Below are 14260 nucleotides of genomic sequence, written 5' to 3'. Positions count from 1 at the left end.
ATGTGGGGTTGAGGGTCACATTATTGGCACTAGTGAGGTGGTCAGGAGCCACTTCTGGGAAAGGTAGGTAGTGTGGCCTGAGTGTGTGTGTGTGTGTGTGAGGGTGATGGTCCCAGTCATTCATGGTTGGTGCAGATTAACCATTCTGTCGATCAAAGCTCGGCGAGTCGCCTCTACTTCCCTGGTCAGGCGCTCAATTTCCTGCTTGAGCCGTTCATTCTCTTCAGCTAGCTGTGCCACTTTCCTCTCGTTCTCCTGTTCTCTCTCCTTCATGCGCTGCTTTCCAGCCCGGGCTAGGGAATGGCCACTCTGTTTCCGTTTCCTGGTTCTTTGGTCTTCCTCTTCCTCCTGAGCCAGGGAGCTCTGACTGGAATCTGGAGAGTGAGGGCTCTGGGAAGTGCCTGTGACTTCTGCTGCTCCTGGTTCCTCAGTCAGCCAACCCAGAGAGGCAGCGTCAAGAGTAGTAAAAGTTTTTGTTGATTCTTCCTTCAAGGAAAGAGGAAGAATGGGTATTAGTTGAGAATGGAAAGGTAACATCACCCCCTGGCTTTAGGCCTAGCATTCTTACCTCTTCATTTCTAGGTGGTGAGACATAAGTACCTCCATTTTCATCTGAGGACAGAACCTCTTGCAGGTCCTCATACCAGGCTTCTAGCTCCCAGCTGGACAGTGTCCCAAAGGAGAAAGGCAATGACTCAGCTGCCATCTCTGCAGTTGGATCAGGTCTGGAAAAGTATATACTTAGAATAATGGGGAGTAGGTGGAATAAGCTTCACAGAGCAGTCTATGTCACAGGTTGCCAAACTAGTCTACTACATGTTTTTGTAAAGTTTTATTGGAACACAACCATATCTATTTATTTACATACTGTTATAGCTGCTTTTGTGCTATAATGGTAGAGATGAATGGTGACAGAGACTATATGGCCCCTCAGTATCTAAAATGTTTACTGTCTTACCTTTTTTTTTTTTCTGAGACAGTCTCACTATGTTGCCCTTGATAGAGTGCCATGGCGTCACAGTTCACAGCAACCTCCAGCTCTTGGGCTTAAGCCCGTGGTTCTCAACCTTCCTAATGCCGCAATGTATTTTCATTGTTAAAAAGGGGTTGCGACCCACAGGTTGAGAACCACTGGCTTAAGCGATTCTTGCCTCAGCCTCCTGGGTAGCTGGTACTACAGGTGCCTGCCACAATGCCTTGCTATTTTTTGGTTGCAGTTGTCATTGGTATTTAGCAGGCCCGGGCTCGAACTCGCTGGCCTTAGCACATGTGGCCTGTGCCCTACTCTCTGAGCTATGGCCCCAAGCCTACTGTCTAGCCTTTTGAAATTTACTAACTCCTAGTCTATACTAATATTCCTTCCTTGCTTTTTGCCCAGGACTTGAAAAAGCATTCTTACAGGATCTTACAAAGTTCTCAGCCCTATTTGGGAACTCTATTGGTAGCTTCCAGGTACAATTACCAGACCATGTGTGCTCCTTCTGTGTGGGCATCTTGGGCAAATAGTTCTTTGAGTCAGTTTAACCTTGACGGGGCTGAACATTGGTAAGACAAGCCAACTGTCTTTGTTGAGGTTGACTTTTGAGGATTAGGTTTTATTTAGGAATAGGAGCATGGTCACCTTGTTAGGGGTAAGCCAGAACAGACCTAGCTTGACAGCAAAACTCACTCAGATTCAAATCCTCCACTCCCACCTTGTTTGGGTCTTTCCATAATCTCCTAAGGTCCCAGCAAAGGAAGTCTAAGCAACCATCTTTTGGGACTTGGTTTGGGGAAAGGTTTAAGTTTACCTGCTTTCAGGTGTGGTGATGTATGAAGATACACTTCCTTCTGGAACACTGTAGGGAATAAAGATAACTGTTGACCATTTTTGGAAGGGGGAGAGGCAAGTTCTTTTTATCTCCAGCCACCTATCTTTCCTTACTTCCAGTCTTAGGGATAGTTAATGGTGCCTGTAGCCATTTCCAAAGACAGAGCCTGACTTTCTTTATTTTTAGTTGTTGACGTTTGTAGTCCTGATTACATAACAGCAAAGTCCTGGCCAACTCAGCTTTCTCTAAATCCAAGGCAGGCCTCAAACCTGCCAGGGTGAGGACTAAACTACAGAAAATAGACACAAATCAAGTGGCATTTTCCTCACTTTATTCTAACATCCTTCAAGTGTACATTTCCAGTTTGGACCTCTTCTGGAGACTCCAACTCTGGTATTTACTCCTTCCTTGCCATTTTTTTGGGAGGTCTAATAGGCATCTCAAACTGTGTCCAAAGACAAACTCCTGATCTTCCCCTTCCAAGGCCCTCCCCATCTCATTCAATGGCAATTCTAGCTGCTTGAGCCAAAAACCTTATTATCCTTGCTTCCTCTCCTCTCACACCCCACAATCCAATCCAAAGCATTACCAAATTTGTTTTTAATTTTTTAATATATATATGTTTTTATTAAGAGACGGGGGTCTCGCTATGTTTCCCAGGCTGGAGTACAGTGGCTATTTACAGGCGTGATCCCACTACTGATCAGCACGGGAGTTTTGACCTGTTCTGTTTCTGACCTGGGCCGGTTCACCCCTCCTTAGGCAACCTGGTGGCACCCAGCTCCCAGGAGGTCACCATATTGATCCCAAACAGTGCGGACACCCGACTGCATTGTGCACCACAGCCCAGAACTCGTGGACTCAAGCGATCCTCCTGTATCAGCTTCCGAAGTAGCTGGGACTACAGGTGCGTGCCACCGCATCTGGCAACATGACCAAATTTTCTCAACTCATACTTTAAACACTTCTCACTAATTCCATTGTAGTCCAACCTGGATTAGTTTATTATCACCTCTCCCTGATTACTGTAGAGGACTCCTGATGCAGAAGGTCTGATTCTTTTGGGACTCTTCTGTGAGTTTATTCACAATAATAGCAGCCAGAGTGGGCATTTTAAAACTTAGGTCACCCCTCCACTCCGAATCCTCCTATGTCTTCCTATTTTATGCGTTTTTTTTTTTTTTTTTTTTTTTGTAGAGACAGAGTCTCACTCGCCCTTGGTAGGGTGCCGTGGCATCACCTAGCTCACAGCAACTCCAACTCCTAAGCTTAGGTGATTCTCTTGCCTCAGCCTCCCGAGTGGCTGGGACTACAGGCACGATGCCCAGCTATTTTTTTTTGTTGTTGCAGTTTGACCGGGGCCAGGTTTGAACCCACCACCCTCAGTATATGGTGCCTGTACTCTACTCACTGAGCCACACGTGCTGCCCTATTTTATGCATATTAAAGGCTAATATCCCCCAATGGCTCACAAGGCCCTATACAGTATGCTCCTATCCTGCTCCTGATTTTTAATCTACCACTTCCCTCCTCCTCACTCTAGTCCAGTCCACTGGCCTGTTCTCTAAAGATGCCAAGCATGTTTCCATCTTAGTGTTTCTACACGGCTGTTCTTTCTAGAAAGCTCTTTTTTCCACATTAACTGCATGGCCCACTGCCTTGCCTCCTTTGGGTCTTTCAGTTAAATGTCACATCAGTTAAGTATTTCCTGGCCACTTAATGTAAAACTGTAACCTCCACCCTGAACATTGTTTTTCTCCCTAGCACTTAGATTTTGTTTTACTGTATGCCTCTCACTGAGATGACTTTTTTCTCTCTGGATGTGCCTTGGGTCCCAAATTGATTGGCACATAGTAGGCACTCATTAAGTATTTGTAGAGGACAAATGGATAAATTCCTCTCAATCTTTTATATAAGCCTAGAGGCAGAGCAGCAGCTGCCTATCCCTGGGGCCTGGAGATGCAATATTGCCCTGAATATTTCTCTGCAGGGCTGTCATCCCTGGGGAACTCTTCTTTGCCTTCCAGTGTGTAGGACTTGGCTTTCATCAGCAGTGAAGCCCTAGGCCAGAGGGCTGCAGAGCCAAACAGGGGGCTGGCCTGATGCAATGGTTACACAGAGATCAGTTGGGAGACAGGACAGAGCAAAGAAGCAGGTACCAATCCCAGGGGAAAAACAATACACTGGAGAGAACCCAAATGACTTTCTACACTTAAGATCCAGGCTGCTCTCTTGTGTGGGAAACCCAGACACTTCTGGGGAAAGGGAAACCCACCTCGGCTCCCACTGCATCTGCACCCCTCTCGCCCCCCCCCCCCCCCAATAATTCGTGTCAGTCTTCGAGGTTCTGCTGTTTTCTGCAGGGCGCACGAGCCCCAGCTACCCAAGTGACCGTGCTGACCCCGAGGCGTTGCAGCCGAGACAAGACGGGGTGGGGTAGGGAGAATGCCGCTGGTGGCGAAGCGGCTGAAACGGCCTGAGCCATGGTCATCTAGTCTTCTCAGAGCAGGGGTGTGTCCTGCTGCCCCGCCTCCCACCAGACAGGCCTAATGAGGTGGCCCGCTGTTGGCAACTGGAGAGAATGAATTTCCCCACGGGCAGCAGGGATCCTTTCGCCTAACAGCATAGAACAGGGCCCATGATTAGGGCAGAGATGGAGTGGGCGCTATCGTCCCAAATTATATGAGTCTGTAAGTACTACTCCTGCATAAAGGATACTTTCCCTCCCTCGGACGGTCCCTAATTTCACAGCGGAGGGGGTAGGGCACCTCCTAAAGAGCGGACGCTCCAACTTTGAGGGGACAAGTGATGTTAGCTTAGATAGGAGGGTAAAGGGTAGATGGGGGGGTCAATACTCACCTCTCTCCTCAGGTTCCGGCTCTGATTTTGGCTCTGTCGCTGCCACCCGTTCATCTTCCACATGATATGCTCTTTGTCTTAGACTCAAGCCTCTGACCTCAGGGTGGTAGAGCTATGATCTTTTACCATCTCCTTGCCCTCCCCCCGGGGGGCGGGATCCATAAACCTACCAATCAGAAAGCGGCACGCCGTCATTGGCCCCGCCTCGTCCCTCACGTCCGCCATTCAGGAGCCCCGAGGCACCGCCCCCACCGCTCCCTCCGGTTTAGGGGTCTGCGCCGTGTCAGACCCGGAAGTGGCTTTGGGTCACGAGGCTTTGCGCAGGCGGTGGGTGAGTCATGCGCGCGCGCGCGGAGGGGAGTGTGGGGGGAGGGTAAGAAGTGGGGCGGGGATGATGCAATGTTTGGCAACCAGTGTCTGCGCGCGCACGCGCAGGAGACAGCCAGAGTGGTGGGAGGTGCGGGGGGTGGGAGAGAGGGGAGGGGGCGGGGCACAAACTCTCAGCACCCAACGGCCCAAACGGCTATCAACCGTGGCCACCCCCAGGTTGCAAGGTAGAACGTCACTGCCGCTTGTTCCCCCCCCCCAAAGAGCTGTTGCTCCGCCCATCCAGCGTCGGCCCCTGTTTTACCTACTCTTCAAAGGACTCCCTATTTCCCTTGGTCCCTCCCAACTAATGGGCACTTAGGCCTTCTGAACCTTTCTCCTTTGAAAATTTGCAACTTTCCGCTGGGATTGTGGACATGCGATTCTTCTGAAATGGTCTCCTCTTCTAGCCTCCTAGCCCTCCTGAAAGGGGCTGAGGTTATGGAATTCCCTTGGTAGTAATTTTCTGCTTCTCTCAGCAGAAAATTATCTTATAGTTAAGCCCTCAGCATGCCGAAATTCAACGTTTTTTACCCAATGGACCCGATTCTCACTGTTTGCCCTCTTTATTTCTCCCTATGGTGCTCTAGTGCGTTTCACCAGGACTAAGCCCCTCCCTTTGGCTGTACCAGATAGTAGGTCCTGTGCCACTCTGCTGGGCGGGGTGTGAGGGAGGGGCCGCAGGCATCCTGCCTCCTCGGTGTTCGCAGTAAAGCCTTGTTGCCTGGGCGTGTACGTGCACTAAAGCTACGGCCGCCGGGACTGGGTTGTCAGGATCCCACATTCTAGCCTGAATTCCCTGTCTCTTGCCCAGGGACGGTCCGTTCTTGTTTGTAAATTGAAGATATGGAGTTGTAAAATGAAAACTCTGAACTTGAAGACAACTTGAACAAAAATTTAAAAGCACCGTTCTGGGCGGGGTGGCTCATGCCTGTAAATCCTAGCACTTTGGGCGGCCAAGGCCGGTGGATTGCCTGAGCTCAGGAGTTCGAGATCAGCCTCAGCAAGAGCGAGGACCCCCCCCCATCTCTAAAAGATAGCCGGCGTTGTGGCGGGTGCCTATAGTGCCAGCTACTCGGGAGATTGAGGCAAGAGAATCACTTGAGGCCAAGAGTTTGCAGTTGCTGTGAGCTGCACTCTATGAGGGCGACAAAGCGAGACTATGTCTCAAAAGAAAACACCAGGTAAAATGTATTTTTCTTGTGCCATCAAAACAGAGGCCATGTGGTGGCCTGTTACATATGCTGTCATACCTTAATGGGGTTAGCTAGAGTTTAAGAAGAAACTGTTACAAAGCCGGTTGTGACTGGAGTAGTGTGGCATGGACAGGTCGTTGGCCAGGCTGCTCGGTCCCCCCAGTCCTCCTCCATCTCCCCTTCTATAAATGGGGGCGGTGGTAGGTTGGACCAGATGGTCTGTCCGGGCCTAAAGACAGACCAGGTTGTCAGTGACAGGCAGAGGTCATGTGACTTGACAGGCCGAGGTCGTGTTGTGACATGTTGACCTGGGGAGGCGGGTCAAGTCACAGCACACTACCCGGCAAGCCTTTGGGGCGGGGCAGGGCAAGTCGCGACTTTCATCTTTTGGGACTGGCCCCTCCTGGACCCGGCATTCCTGGCTCCCCCAACAGATTGTGGCTTAGGAAGGGGCCCCTCCCTGGGGAGGGCTGGGATTGGCCACCAGTGGCCTGGGAAGAGGCTCAGATCCTTCCGCGGAGGACGGGGGGGCAGCGTGGGGTGTTTGTTCTCTTGGGGATTAATGGGGGGTTGTGGGGGAGGGGTAGGCGCGCTCCCGCATGCGCACTGCGGCCCCTCCAGTTGGCTCGCGGCTGTCCGCTGGGCGGGGGCCCGGCCCCGCCCCTCTCCCGTCCGGGCAGCGGCGGCGGCGGCGGAGGCTGCAGCGACGGCGGCGGCGGCGGCGGCGGCGGCAGCAGCCTGCGCGGTGCCTTCTGGGAACGGAATCCCCAGGGCTGCCCCTGGCCCCCATGGCGCATGCGCGGGAGGCCGCTCGGTGATCGGCGGCGGCTGCGGCGGCGGCGCTTCCTGCTAGGACCGGCCGGGGCCGTACCGGAGGCTCGGGCTCCACCGACCCTCCTCCCACCCCCTCCCACTCACCCTCTGGGCCGCGACTGCGCAGGGCGGGGCCGGCCGAACCATGGGCCGCGGTGAGTGCGGGGCCCGGCCCCCCCACCCCGCCCCTCCCCCTCCCTCCCCTCTCCTCCCCTCCTGTCCCTACCCTCTGCCCCCTCTGCGTCCTCTCGGCCCCTTTCCCCGGCCCCATCCCTACTCCCCCGCCCTCACCTGCCCCCGCCGTTTCTCTCACTGCCTGACTTGTGCCTTCCTCACCTCTCTCCTCTGAGTGCTTCGCCCACCCTCCGCCCGCCCTCTCCCCAAGTTCCTTCCTACTTCGTGCGCCTTCCCCTCCTCCCCAAGCTGAGGGAAGCAGTCTGGGTGACAGGGCGCCTTGTTATGAGAGGGAAAGTTTGGAATCCGCCAATGTGGGGTGAGAGCGATGGTTAGGTTGGGGAGGATACTTGCAGGTTTGAGGGGCGTCTCCACGTATCAGAGGAGAACGTCTCTTGGAGCTGATTTGAAGCTAGTGGGATAAGAGGTTCTGAATCCCTTTGCCTTGGACTTGAGGGAAAATCAGGAGCTTCTCAGAGACCTGGGAGAAGACTGAGCTGTGATTCTAACCTCGCTTAAGACCCGAATGAACTAGATAAGGGATTGTCTGTGGTCAGTCAATGGAGCAGACATGGGGGGGAGTTCTGCTGGTACCACCCAGCAGGCAATTGCCTGGTGACCTGTGCGGCCATCTGTACTTTTTATATGATCTTCCTAGGTAGAGAGCAGCAGGGGACAGACACTCTGGGAGACTTCCTAGTAGCCTAGCATTATGGGAATATGCCCACACTCCTGTTTGAAGGTTTCTGATCCTAATAGGACAAAGTGGCCTTGCTCTTCGTGTGTCTAGAAATTGGGCTGATTCCTTGGTCTCTGGATGTTGAGGCTCTTGATCCTCTGGTCCCTAGGGACTGGGCTTGGAAAGGATGCTTGTGGACTCAGCCAGCAGATCCCCGAGCTCTTTATAGGCACTTACCTCACGTTACTAAGGATGTTTCCCTTGAGAGTGTCCTGGGCTGTGGTGCTCTTTGAATTGAGCAGATTCCTGACAGTCCCATCTCCTTGTGTTGCAGGTGTGGGCTAAGCTGGTGGCCCCGGCTTTAGACTGGACCCCACAATGTTTGCAGAGATGTTCAGGTAGCTGTGGTGATATGGCAGAGGATTCCTCCTTGTTCTCTGTCCCAGCTCACTGAGGGGTTCCTGTTGGCACTGTGGGGCTACTCCTGAGTTTTCTTGGGTCACTCCACAAGCTTTACCTTCCAGGAGTACTCCCTCAGGTACCCAACCCAGTTTAATCTTCCTAATACCCACGCGGACGTCTGTGTTAACAGGCACGCGGGAGCTGATTACACACAATGAATGGGGGCAATGAGAGCAGTGGAGCAGACAGAGCTGGGGGCCCTGTGGCCACATCTGTCCCCATCGGCTGGCAGCGCTGTGTGCGAGAGGGTGCTGTGCTATATATCAGGTATGAATCTTCATACTTCCCCAAGCTCTGTCACCCCTGCTGTCCTCAGTTGCCTGGGTTTGCCTTCTTCCACCCCTCCTCTCCAGTACCTATTCTCTCCTTCGTTCTCCTGCCTCTGTCAGCCTTTCTGCTCTGTGTATCTCTGGGCCTTTGAGTCCATTCTCCCTCCTTCTGTCTCTTCCTACATCCCTTACCCTTTGCTCTTCCTCTTACCTCGTGAACTGTCCTTTAGGAGTGTCTCCTGATTCTCTGACAACTAACCCATGTCCTCTGACCTTGTCTTCTCCCAGCCCAAGTGGCACAGAGCTGTCTTCCTTGGAGCAAACCCGGAGCTACCTCCTTAGCGATGGGACCTGCAAGTGTGGTCTGGAGTGTCCACTTAATGTCCCCAAGGTCAGAGTGGTGAGGGGTGCTGGAGAGTACAGGGATAAGTCAAAAGACTTACTACAAATCACTGGCCATAGTAGCCCTTCTCAGGGTTCCACTCCTTCAGGGTCCCTTACAAGGTTCTACCTCACAGGTTTTCAACTTTGACCCTTTGGCCCCGGTGACCCTATGTGGGGCTGGGGTGGGGCCAGCATCAGAGGAGGACATGACCAAGCTGTGCAACCACCGTCGGAAAGCTGTTGCCATGGCAACTCTGTACCGCAGCATGGAGACCACCTGCTCACACTCTTCTCCTGGTGAGTATTCTGCCACTTTATGGAAGGAAAACCTAAGGGCCTGGAAGACTGATAGTGGGGGGAGCTCTTTGAGAGGGAGTAAAGAGAAGAATGGGGTAGGGAGCTGCTTGGTGAGAGGAGGGGATTGGGAGGTTGGGAACTTGTGGGAGATGGGACTGGAGAAGGCAAAGTTCTGGGAAGAAGAGCCACAGGCTGACCCTCCATTTTTCATTTATTGCAGGAGAGGGAGCAAGCCCCCAAATGTTCCACACTGTGTCCCCAGGGCCCCCTTCTGCCCGCCCTCCCTGTCGAGTTCCTTCTGCAACTCCACTTAATGGAGGTCCTGGCTCCCTTCCCCCAGAACCACCCTCAGTTCCCCAGGCTTTCCCCCCTCTAGCAGGCCCTGGGGGGCTCTTCCCACCACCAAGGCTTCCTGAACCAGTTCCCTCTGGGGGTAGCAGCAGCCCCTGTTTCCTCCCAAGGGGCAATGCCCCCTCTCCAGCCCCACCTCCTCCACCTGCTATCAGCCTCAATGCCCCTTCGTACAACTGGGGAGCTACCCTCCGACCCAGCCTGGTGCCCTCTGATCTGGGCTGTTCTCCAGCCCCTCATGCCTCTTCCTCACCACCTTCAGACCCTCCTCTCTTCCACTGTAGTGATGCCTTAACACCCCCTCCTCTGCCCCCAAGCAATAATCTCCCTTGCCCCCCTGGTCCTGCCATTCAGCCACCAGTGTCTTCAGCCACTATGCACCTGCCCCTGGTCCTGGGACCTCTGGGAGGGGCCCCCACAGTGGAGGGGCCTGGGGCACCCCCCTTCCTTGCTAGCAGCCTACTTTCTGCAGCGGCCAAGGCACAGCATCCCCCACTACCCCCTCCCAGCACTTTACAGGGCAGAAGGCCTCGTGCCCAGGCTCCCTCAGCTCCCCACTCCTCATCACTTCGCCCCTCCTCTCAACGTCGTCCCCGCCGACCCCCAACTGTACTTCGATTGCTAGAAGGGGGAGGCCCTCAAACCCCTAGACGGAGCCGTCCTCGGGCCCCTGCTCCTGTCCCCCAACCCTTTCCTCTTCCAGAGCCATCCCAACCAATTCTCCCTTCTGTGCTATCCCTGCTGGGCCTCCCCACCCCTGGCCCTTCCCCCTCTGATGGAAGCTTTAACCTTTTGGGGTCAGATGCACACCTTCCTCCTCCCCCAACCCTCTCCTCAGGGAGCCCTCCCCAGCCCAGGCACCCCATCCAGCCCTCCTTGCCTGGGACCACCAGTGGCAGCATCAGCAGTGTGCCAGGTATGTAAATGTCGTGGAGCCCTTCCTCACTCTGGTGGGAAAGAGACAGCCAAGGCATTTAGGGGGGACATTTAGAGAGCTCTTTGGGCAGTGAGGTGAGGTTCTTTGGATGCTGGGAGAAAGGGCCTCACTTGAACTGAATTTCTCTCTTCTTTCACAGGTGCCCCTGCCCCACCAGCTGCCTCCAAAGCCCCTATGGTCCCCAGCCCTGTGCTTCAAAGCCCATCTGAAGGGCTGGGGATGGGAGCAGGCCCAGCCTGCCCTCTGCCTTCCCTGGCTGGCGGGGAGGCTTTCCCTTTCCCCAGCCCTGAGCAGGGCCTGGCACTGAGTGGAGCTGGCTTTCCTGGGATGCTGGGAGCCTTGCCTCTCCCTCTAAGTCTGGGGCAGCCTCCACCTTCTCCATTGCTTAGCCACAGTTTATTTGGTGTGCTGGCTGGAGGAGGACAACCTCCTCCTGAGCCCCTGCTACCCCCACCAGGGGGACCTGGCCCTCCTTTAGCCCCAGGCGAGCCTGAAGGGCCTTCACTTTTGGTGGCTCCCTTGCTTCCACCACCCCCTTCAGACCTTCTTCCACCTCCTTCTGCACCCCCTAGTAACCTCCTTGCCTCTTTCCTGCCCCTCTTGGCCCTAGGCCCCACAGCAGGGGATGGGGAGGGATCTGCAGAAGGAGCTGGGGGTCCAAGTGGGGAGCCATTTTCAGGTTTAGGAGACCTGCCCCCTCTACTATTCCCCCCACTTTCAGCCCCCCCTACCCTCATAGCTTTAAATTCTGCGCTGCTGGCTGCCAGCCTGGATCCCCCCTCGGGGACACCTCCCCAGGTAAGGATAGGGGGTGAGTGGGTGGTACAGAACAAGTAGAATCAGATGGGGGCTGGGAATCAGAGGCTTTTAGTTTCATGCCTAAGTTCTTCCTTAGGGCCTTTGGGGAGGCCTTAGTTCTTGGCTGGGGGTAGGATGGCTTACAAGAACTGGGTCTGTGTTTAATAAGTATGGCCTACCTCACTTGAGGTTCCAGTCAGACAGTGAATGTGAAAGTACTGACATCCAGTGACTGTTTCGCTCATGGGAGCTTTATAACCATTCTCTCCTTAGCCCTGTGTCCTGAGTGCCCCCCAACCTGGACCACCTACCTCCAGTGTCACCACGGCAACTACTGACCCGGGGGCCTCCTCTCTGGGCAAGGCCCCCTCCAACTCAGGGAGACCCCCCCAACTCCTTAGCCCTCTGCTGAGTGCCAGCCTGCTGGGTGAGTCCAAGAGAGTACTCTTGGTGTGAAAGAGAAGCAGTGAACTTGGGAAGGTGAATAAGTTGGGGAAGAAAGTTGTTGGCCCCTGGATAAAGCATAAAAGAAAACAATGGGGTCTGCCCAGCCTAATTGGTTTGCCTAGGGAGAGACCCCTGACTTTGCACATTCCTCAACAGGTGACCTTTCTTCACTGACCAGCAGCCCTGGAACCCTCCCCAGCCTGTTGCAGCCTCCTGGCCCTCTTCTCTCTGGCCAGTTGGGGCTGCAGCTCCTCCCTGGGGGGGGAGCTCCTCCACCCCTCTCAGAGGCTTCTAGTCCCCTAGCCTGCCTGCTACAGAGTCTCCAGGTGAGAGTGTAGGTGTATAATTTGCCAGGGAGAGAACTTTTTCTCAAACTGGAAATTTAAGGCTTTCTGAGTTATAGTGGAAGACCATATTTGAGACTGAGATACTATTTTTTGCCAGCAGATCCCTCCAGAGCAGCCAGAAGCTCCCTGTCTACCCCCTGAAAGCCCCACCTCAGCCCTCGAACCAGAGCCTATTCGGCCTCCCCTCAGTGCCTTAGCCCCACCCCACAGTTCTCCCGACCCCCCAGTCCCTGAGCTGCTCACTGGGAGGGGGTCAGGGAAACGGGGCCGGAGGGGAGGAGGGGGACTTAGGGGCATTAATGGTGAGGCCAGGCCAGGCCGGGGTCGAAAGCCTGGCAGCCGGCGGGAACCTGGCCGACTGGCCCTCAAATGGGGGACACGTGGTGGCTTCAATGGACAAATGGAACGGTCCCCTAGAAGGACCCACCATTGGCAGCATAATGGGGAACTGGCTGAAGGGGGTGCTGAGCCCAAGGATCCACCCCCTGCTGGGCCCCATTCTGAAGACCTTAAGGTGAGTAGAGTGATGGAGGTCTGGGCTCAAGGGCTCTGAGAAAAGGCTAGGGCCATGTTGCCTTTTTCTAACTTTTCCAACACACAGAGTCCATCTTTTCTCAGGTGCCCCCAGGGGTAGTCAGAAAGTCTCGTCGTGGCCGGAGGAGAAAATACAAGTAAGTGTTGGGCTCACCACGGTACTGGCCTTTGCCTCTTTGTTGGACTGGACAAGTCTAAGGGTCTACCTAGTAGCTTGGTTTTCAAAAAGAGAAGATACTTAATTTGAATATGAATGAGGATATTAAGCCTTTACTATCCAAATGTAGAAACTTCTGAAACTTGGTGTTTGGGGAGCTGTCCCTGATCCTCTGTGCCCCTCATTGCAGCCCTACACGGAACAGCAACAGCTCCCGCCAGGACGTTACCTTGGAACCCAGCCCTACAACCCGAGTAAGTGTGTGTGGGGGGTGCGTAGGTATTGGCAGGGTGTAAGCGATGAGGCAGGAAGAAAAGAGGGCTAGAGGGAGTAAGGAGAAAAATCAGACTTCCTGATACCTAATGACTGATCGTGTCTTTCAACTTCTCTCACATAGGCGGCTGTCCCTCTGCCTCCCCGGGCCCGCCCTGGCCGTCCTGCCAAAAACAAGAGGAGGAAACTGGCCCCGTAACAGCCATACCTGGAGCTGATCTGACCCTGACTGGGGAGAGCTGAGTGCTGAGCCTTGGGAGCCCCTGCCAGCCACCTGCACCTGTGGACAGTGGGTGGGGGCACTACTCCCCACTCAGAGCACAAATGCAAGCCCTTTCCCTACAATCCCATCCTGAGCCATTGCAGGGGGTAGGGAAGTTCACCCCCTCCCCCCCAAAGCCATGTCACTGAAAAGGCCTGGGGGGGTGGTATATGGCCCGCTCCCTACCAGGCGCTAAGGGGAGAACACCCCCTTCCCCAGGTCTTTTATTTGTTTAAGTTATTTTTGCACAAATGACTTTTATATTTAATTCGACTTCATTGCCTCCCTCTCAAAGCCAGCAGGCTCAGTTTACAAACCTGTGAGCTACTGTTGGCTGCTGCCCTCCTTCCCAGTGAAAGGTACAAAGCAATAAGCGTCATGCATCCTCCCCAACCCCTCCAACGCCCCCTCCCTCTGGCTCAGGTTGCTCAAAGCACAGATCCTCTCCTGGCCCTGTCCCCAGGTTTGAAACACATAGCCTCATTTCAAGGTGTAGCCAGGTTCCCCCCACTTTCCTCTGGGATATTAAAAGGGGGTAAGGGGGCATAGAGAGCCCTCTGGGCCTCCTCCCATACACACTACACTGCCCCTTCTCCCCCATCAAAACGCTCAGAGACGTTGTGATGATGCGACTGAGGATTATGCAACGCGGTCCAGCCGGAGCGGCCAGCATGACCAGCTGTCCAGGGGCTGCCTCCTGCCTTTTCTTTTGTAAAGACAAGACCCTTGGGAGTTTTAATTCTGTTTTGTACTTGCCCTGTGGGGCCTCCACTGCTTTTCTATGGGAGACACTCTTAATTTAACAGATGAGAATATTTTGAAACTCTGGCTCTGGCTCTGTACT

At 54.2% G+C, this 14260-nt stretch overlaps 3 protein-coding genes across 9 annotated transcripts; 1 reads left to right on the top strand and 2 right to left on the bottom strand.

The window, feature by feature from the left end:
* Positions 1–89: 89 nt before the first annotated feature.
* On the bottom strand, positions 90–706 carry DDIT3 (DNA damage inducible transcript 3). The gene is made up of 2 exons (XM_053554962.1): positions 569–706; positions 90–486 (listed from the first exon to the last, which is right to left on the bottom strand). Exons 1-2 carry the CDS (start codon positions 704–706, stop codon positions 121–123), a joined length of 504 nt encoding a protein of 167 aa, XP_053410937.1. The 3' UTR covers positions 90–120.
* Positions 707–925: 219 nt separating this feature from the next.
* On the bottom strand, positions 926–4744 carry LOC128561138 (DDIT3 upstream open reading frame protein). The gene is made up of 2 exons (XM_053554963.1): positions 4671–4744; positions 926–1838 (listed from the first exon to the last, which is right to left on the bottom strand). The coding sequence occupies exons 1-2, from the start codon at positions 4731–4733 to the stop codon at positions 1797–1799; spliced, it is 105 nt and encodes a 34-aa protein (XP_053410938.1). The 5' UTR covers positions 4734–4744; the 3' UTR covers positions 926–1796.
* Positions 4745–5761: 1017 nt separating this feature from the next.
* On the top strand, positions 5762–14244 carry MBD6 (methyl-CpG binding domain protein 6). 7 transcript variants are annotated; one of them, XR_008373209.1, is made up of 15 exons: positions 6899–7200; positions 8233–8296; positions 8491–8627; positions 8918–9020; positions 9148–9310; positions 9531–10577; positions 10738–11396; positions 11670–11823; positions 12000–12169; positions 12291–12704; positions 12809–12861; positions 13072–13135; positions 13279–13443; positions 13712–13775; positions 14030–14244. XR_008373209.1 is itself a non-coding variant. In XM_053554957.1 (13 exons), the coding sequence occupies exons 3-13, from the start codon at positions 8515–8517 to the stop codon at positions 13351–13353; spliced, it is 3015 nt and encodes a 1004-aa protein (XP_053410932.1). In that variant the 5' UTR covers positions 5762–6220; positions 8233–8296; positions 8491–8514; the 3' UTR covers positions 13354–14244. The 7 variants fall into 7 exon arrangements, 2 of the variants coding, with proteins under 2 accessions (XP_053410932.1, XP_053410931.1); XR_008373210.1 differs by having other exon boundaries at positions 13279–13447; XR_008373213.1 differs by having other exon boundaries at positions 13712–14244.
* Positions 14245–14260: the final 16 nt, after the last annotated feature.

Source organism: Nycticebus coucang, chromosome 12 (assembly GCF_027406575.1).
Source record: "Nycticebus coucang isolate mNycCou1 chromosome 12, mNycCou1.pri, whole genome shotgun sequence".
NCBI classification, from domain to species: Eukaryota; Metazoa; Chordata; class Mammalia; order Primates; family Lorisidae; genus Nycticebus; species Nycticebus coucang.
The sequence above is the reverse complement of the archived record's forward strand: the minus strand, read 5'-3'. Positions and strand labels throughout refer to the sequence as shown.

What these genes read in the sequence shown, in the direction of transcription:
- LOC128561138 (XM_053554963.1), bottom strand. Translation starts at nt 4,733, where the DNA reads ATGTGGAAGATGAACGGGTGGCAGCGACAGAGCCAAAATCAGAGCCGG. An exon ending in GCCGGAACCTGAGGAGAGAG is followed by an intron (nt 1,839 to 4,670) that starts GTGAGTATTGAC and finishes TATTCCCTACAG; the next exon opens with TGTTCCAGAAGGAAGTGTAT.
- DDIT3 (XM_053554962.1), bottom strand. Translation starts at nt 706, where the DNA reads ATGGCAGCTGAGTCATTGCCTTTCTCCTTTGGGACACTGTCCAGCTGG. An exon ending in CACCACCTAGAAATGAAGAG is followed by an intron (nt 487 to 568) that starts GTAAGAATGCTA and finishes CTTTCCTTGAAG; the next exon opens with GAAGAATCAACAAAAACTTT.
- MBD6 (XM_053554957.1), top strand. Translation starts at nt 8,515, where the DNA reads ATGAATGGGGGCAATGAGAGCAGTGGAGCAGACAGAGCTGGGGGCCCT. An exon ending in GGTGCTGTGCTATATATCAG is followed by an intron (nt 8,628 to 8,917) that starts GTATGAATCTTC and finishes GTCTTCTCCCAG; the next exon opens with CCCAAGTGGCACAGAGCTGT. An exon ending in CCCATTCTGAAGACCTTAAG is followed by an intron (nt 12,705 to 12,808) that starts GTGAGTAGAGTG and finishes ATCTTTTCTCAG; the next exon opens with GTGCCCCCAGGGGTAGTCAG.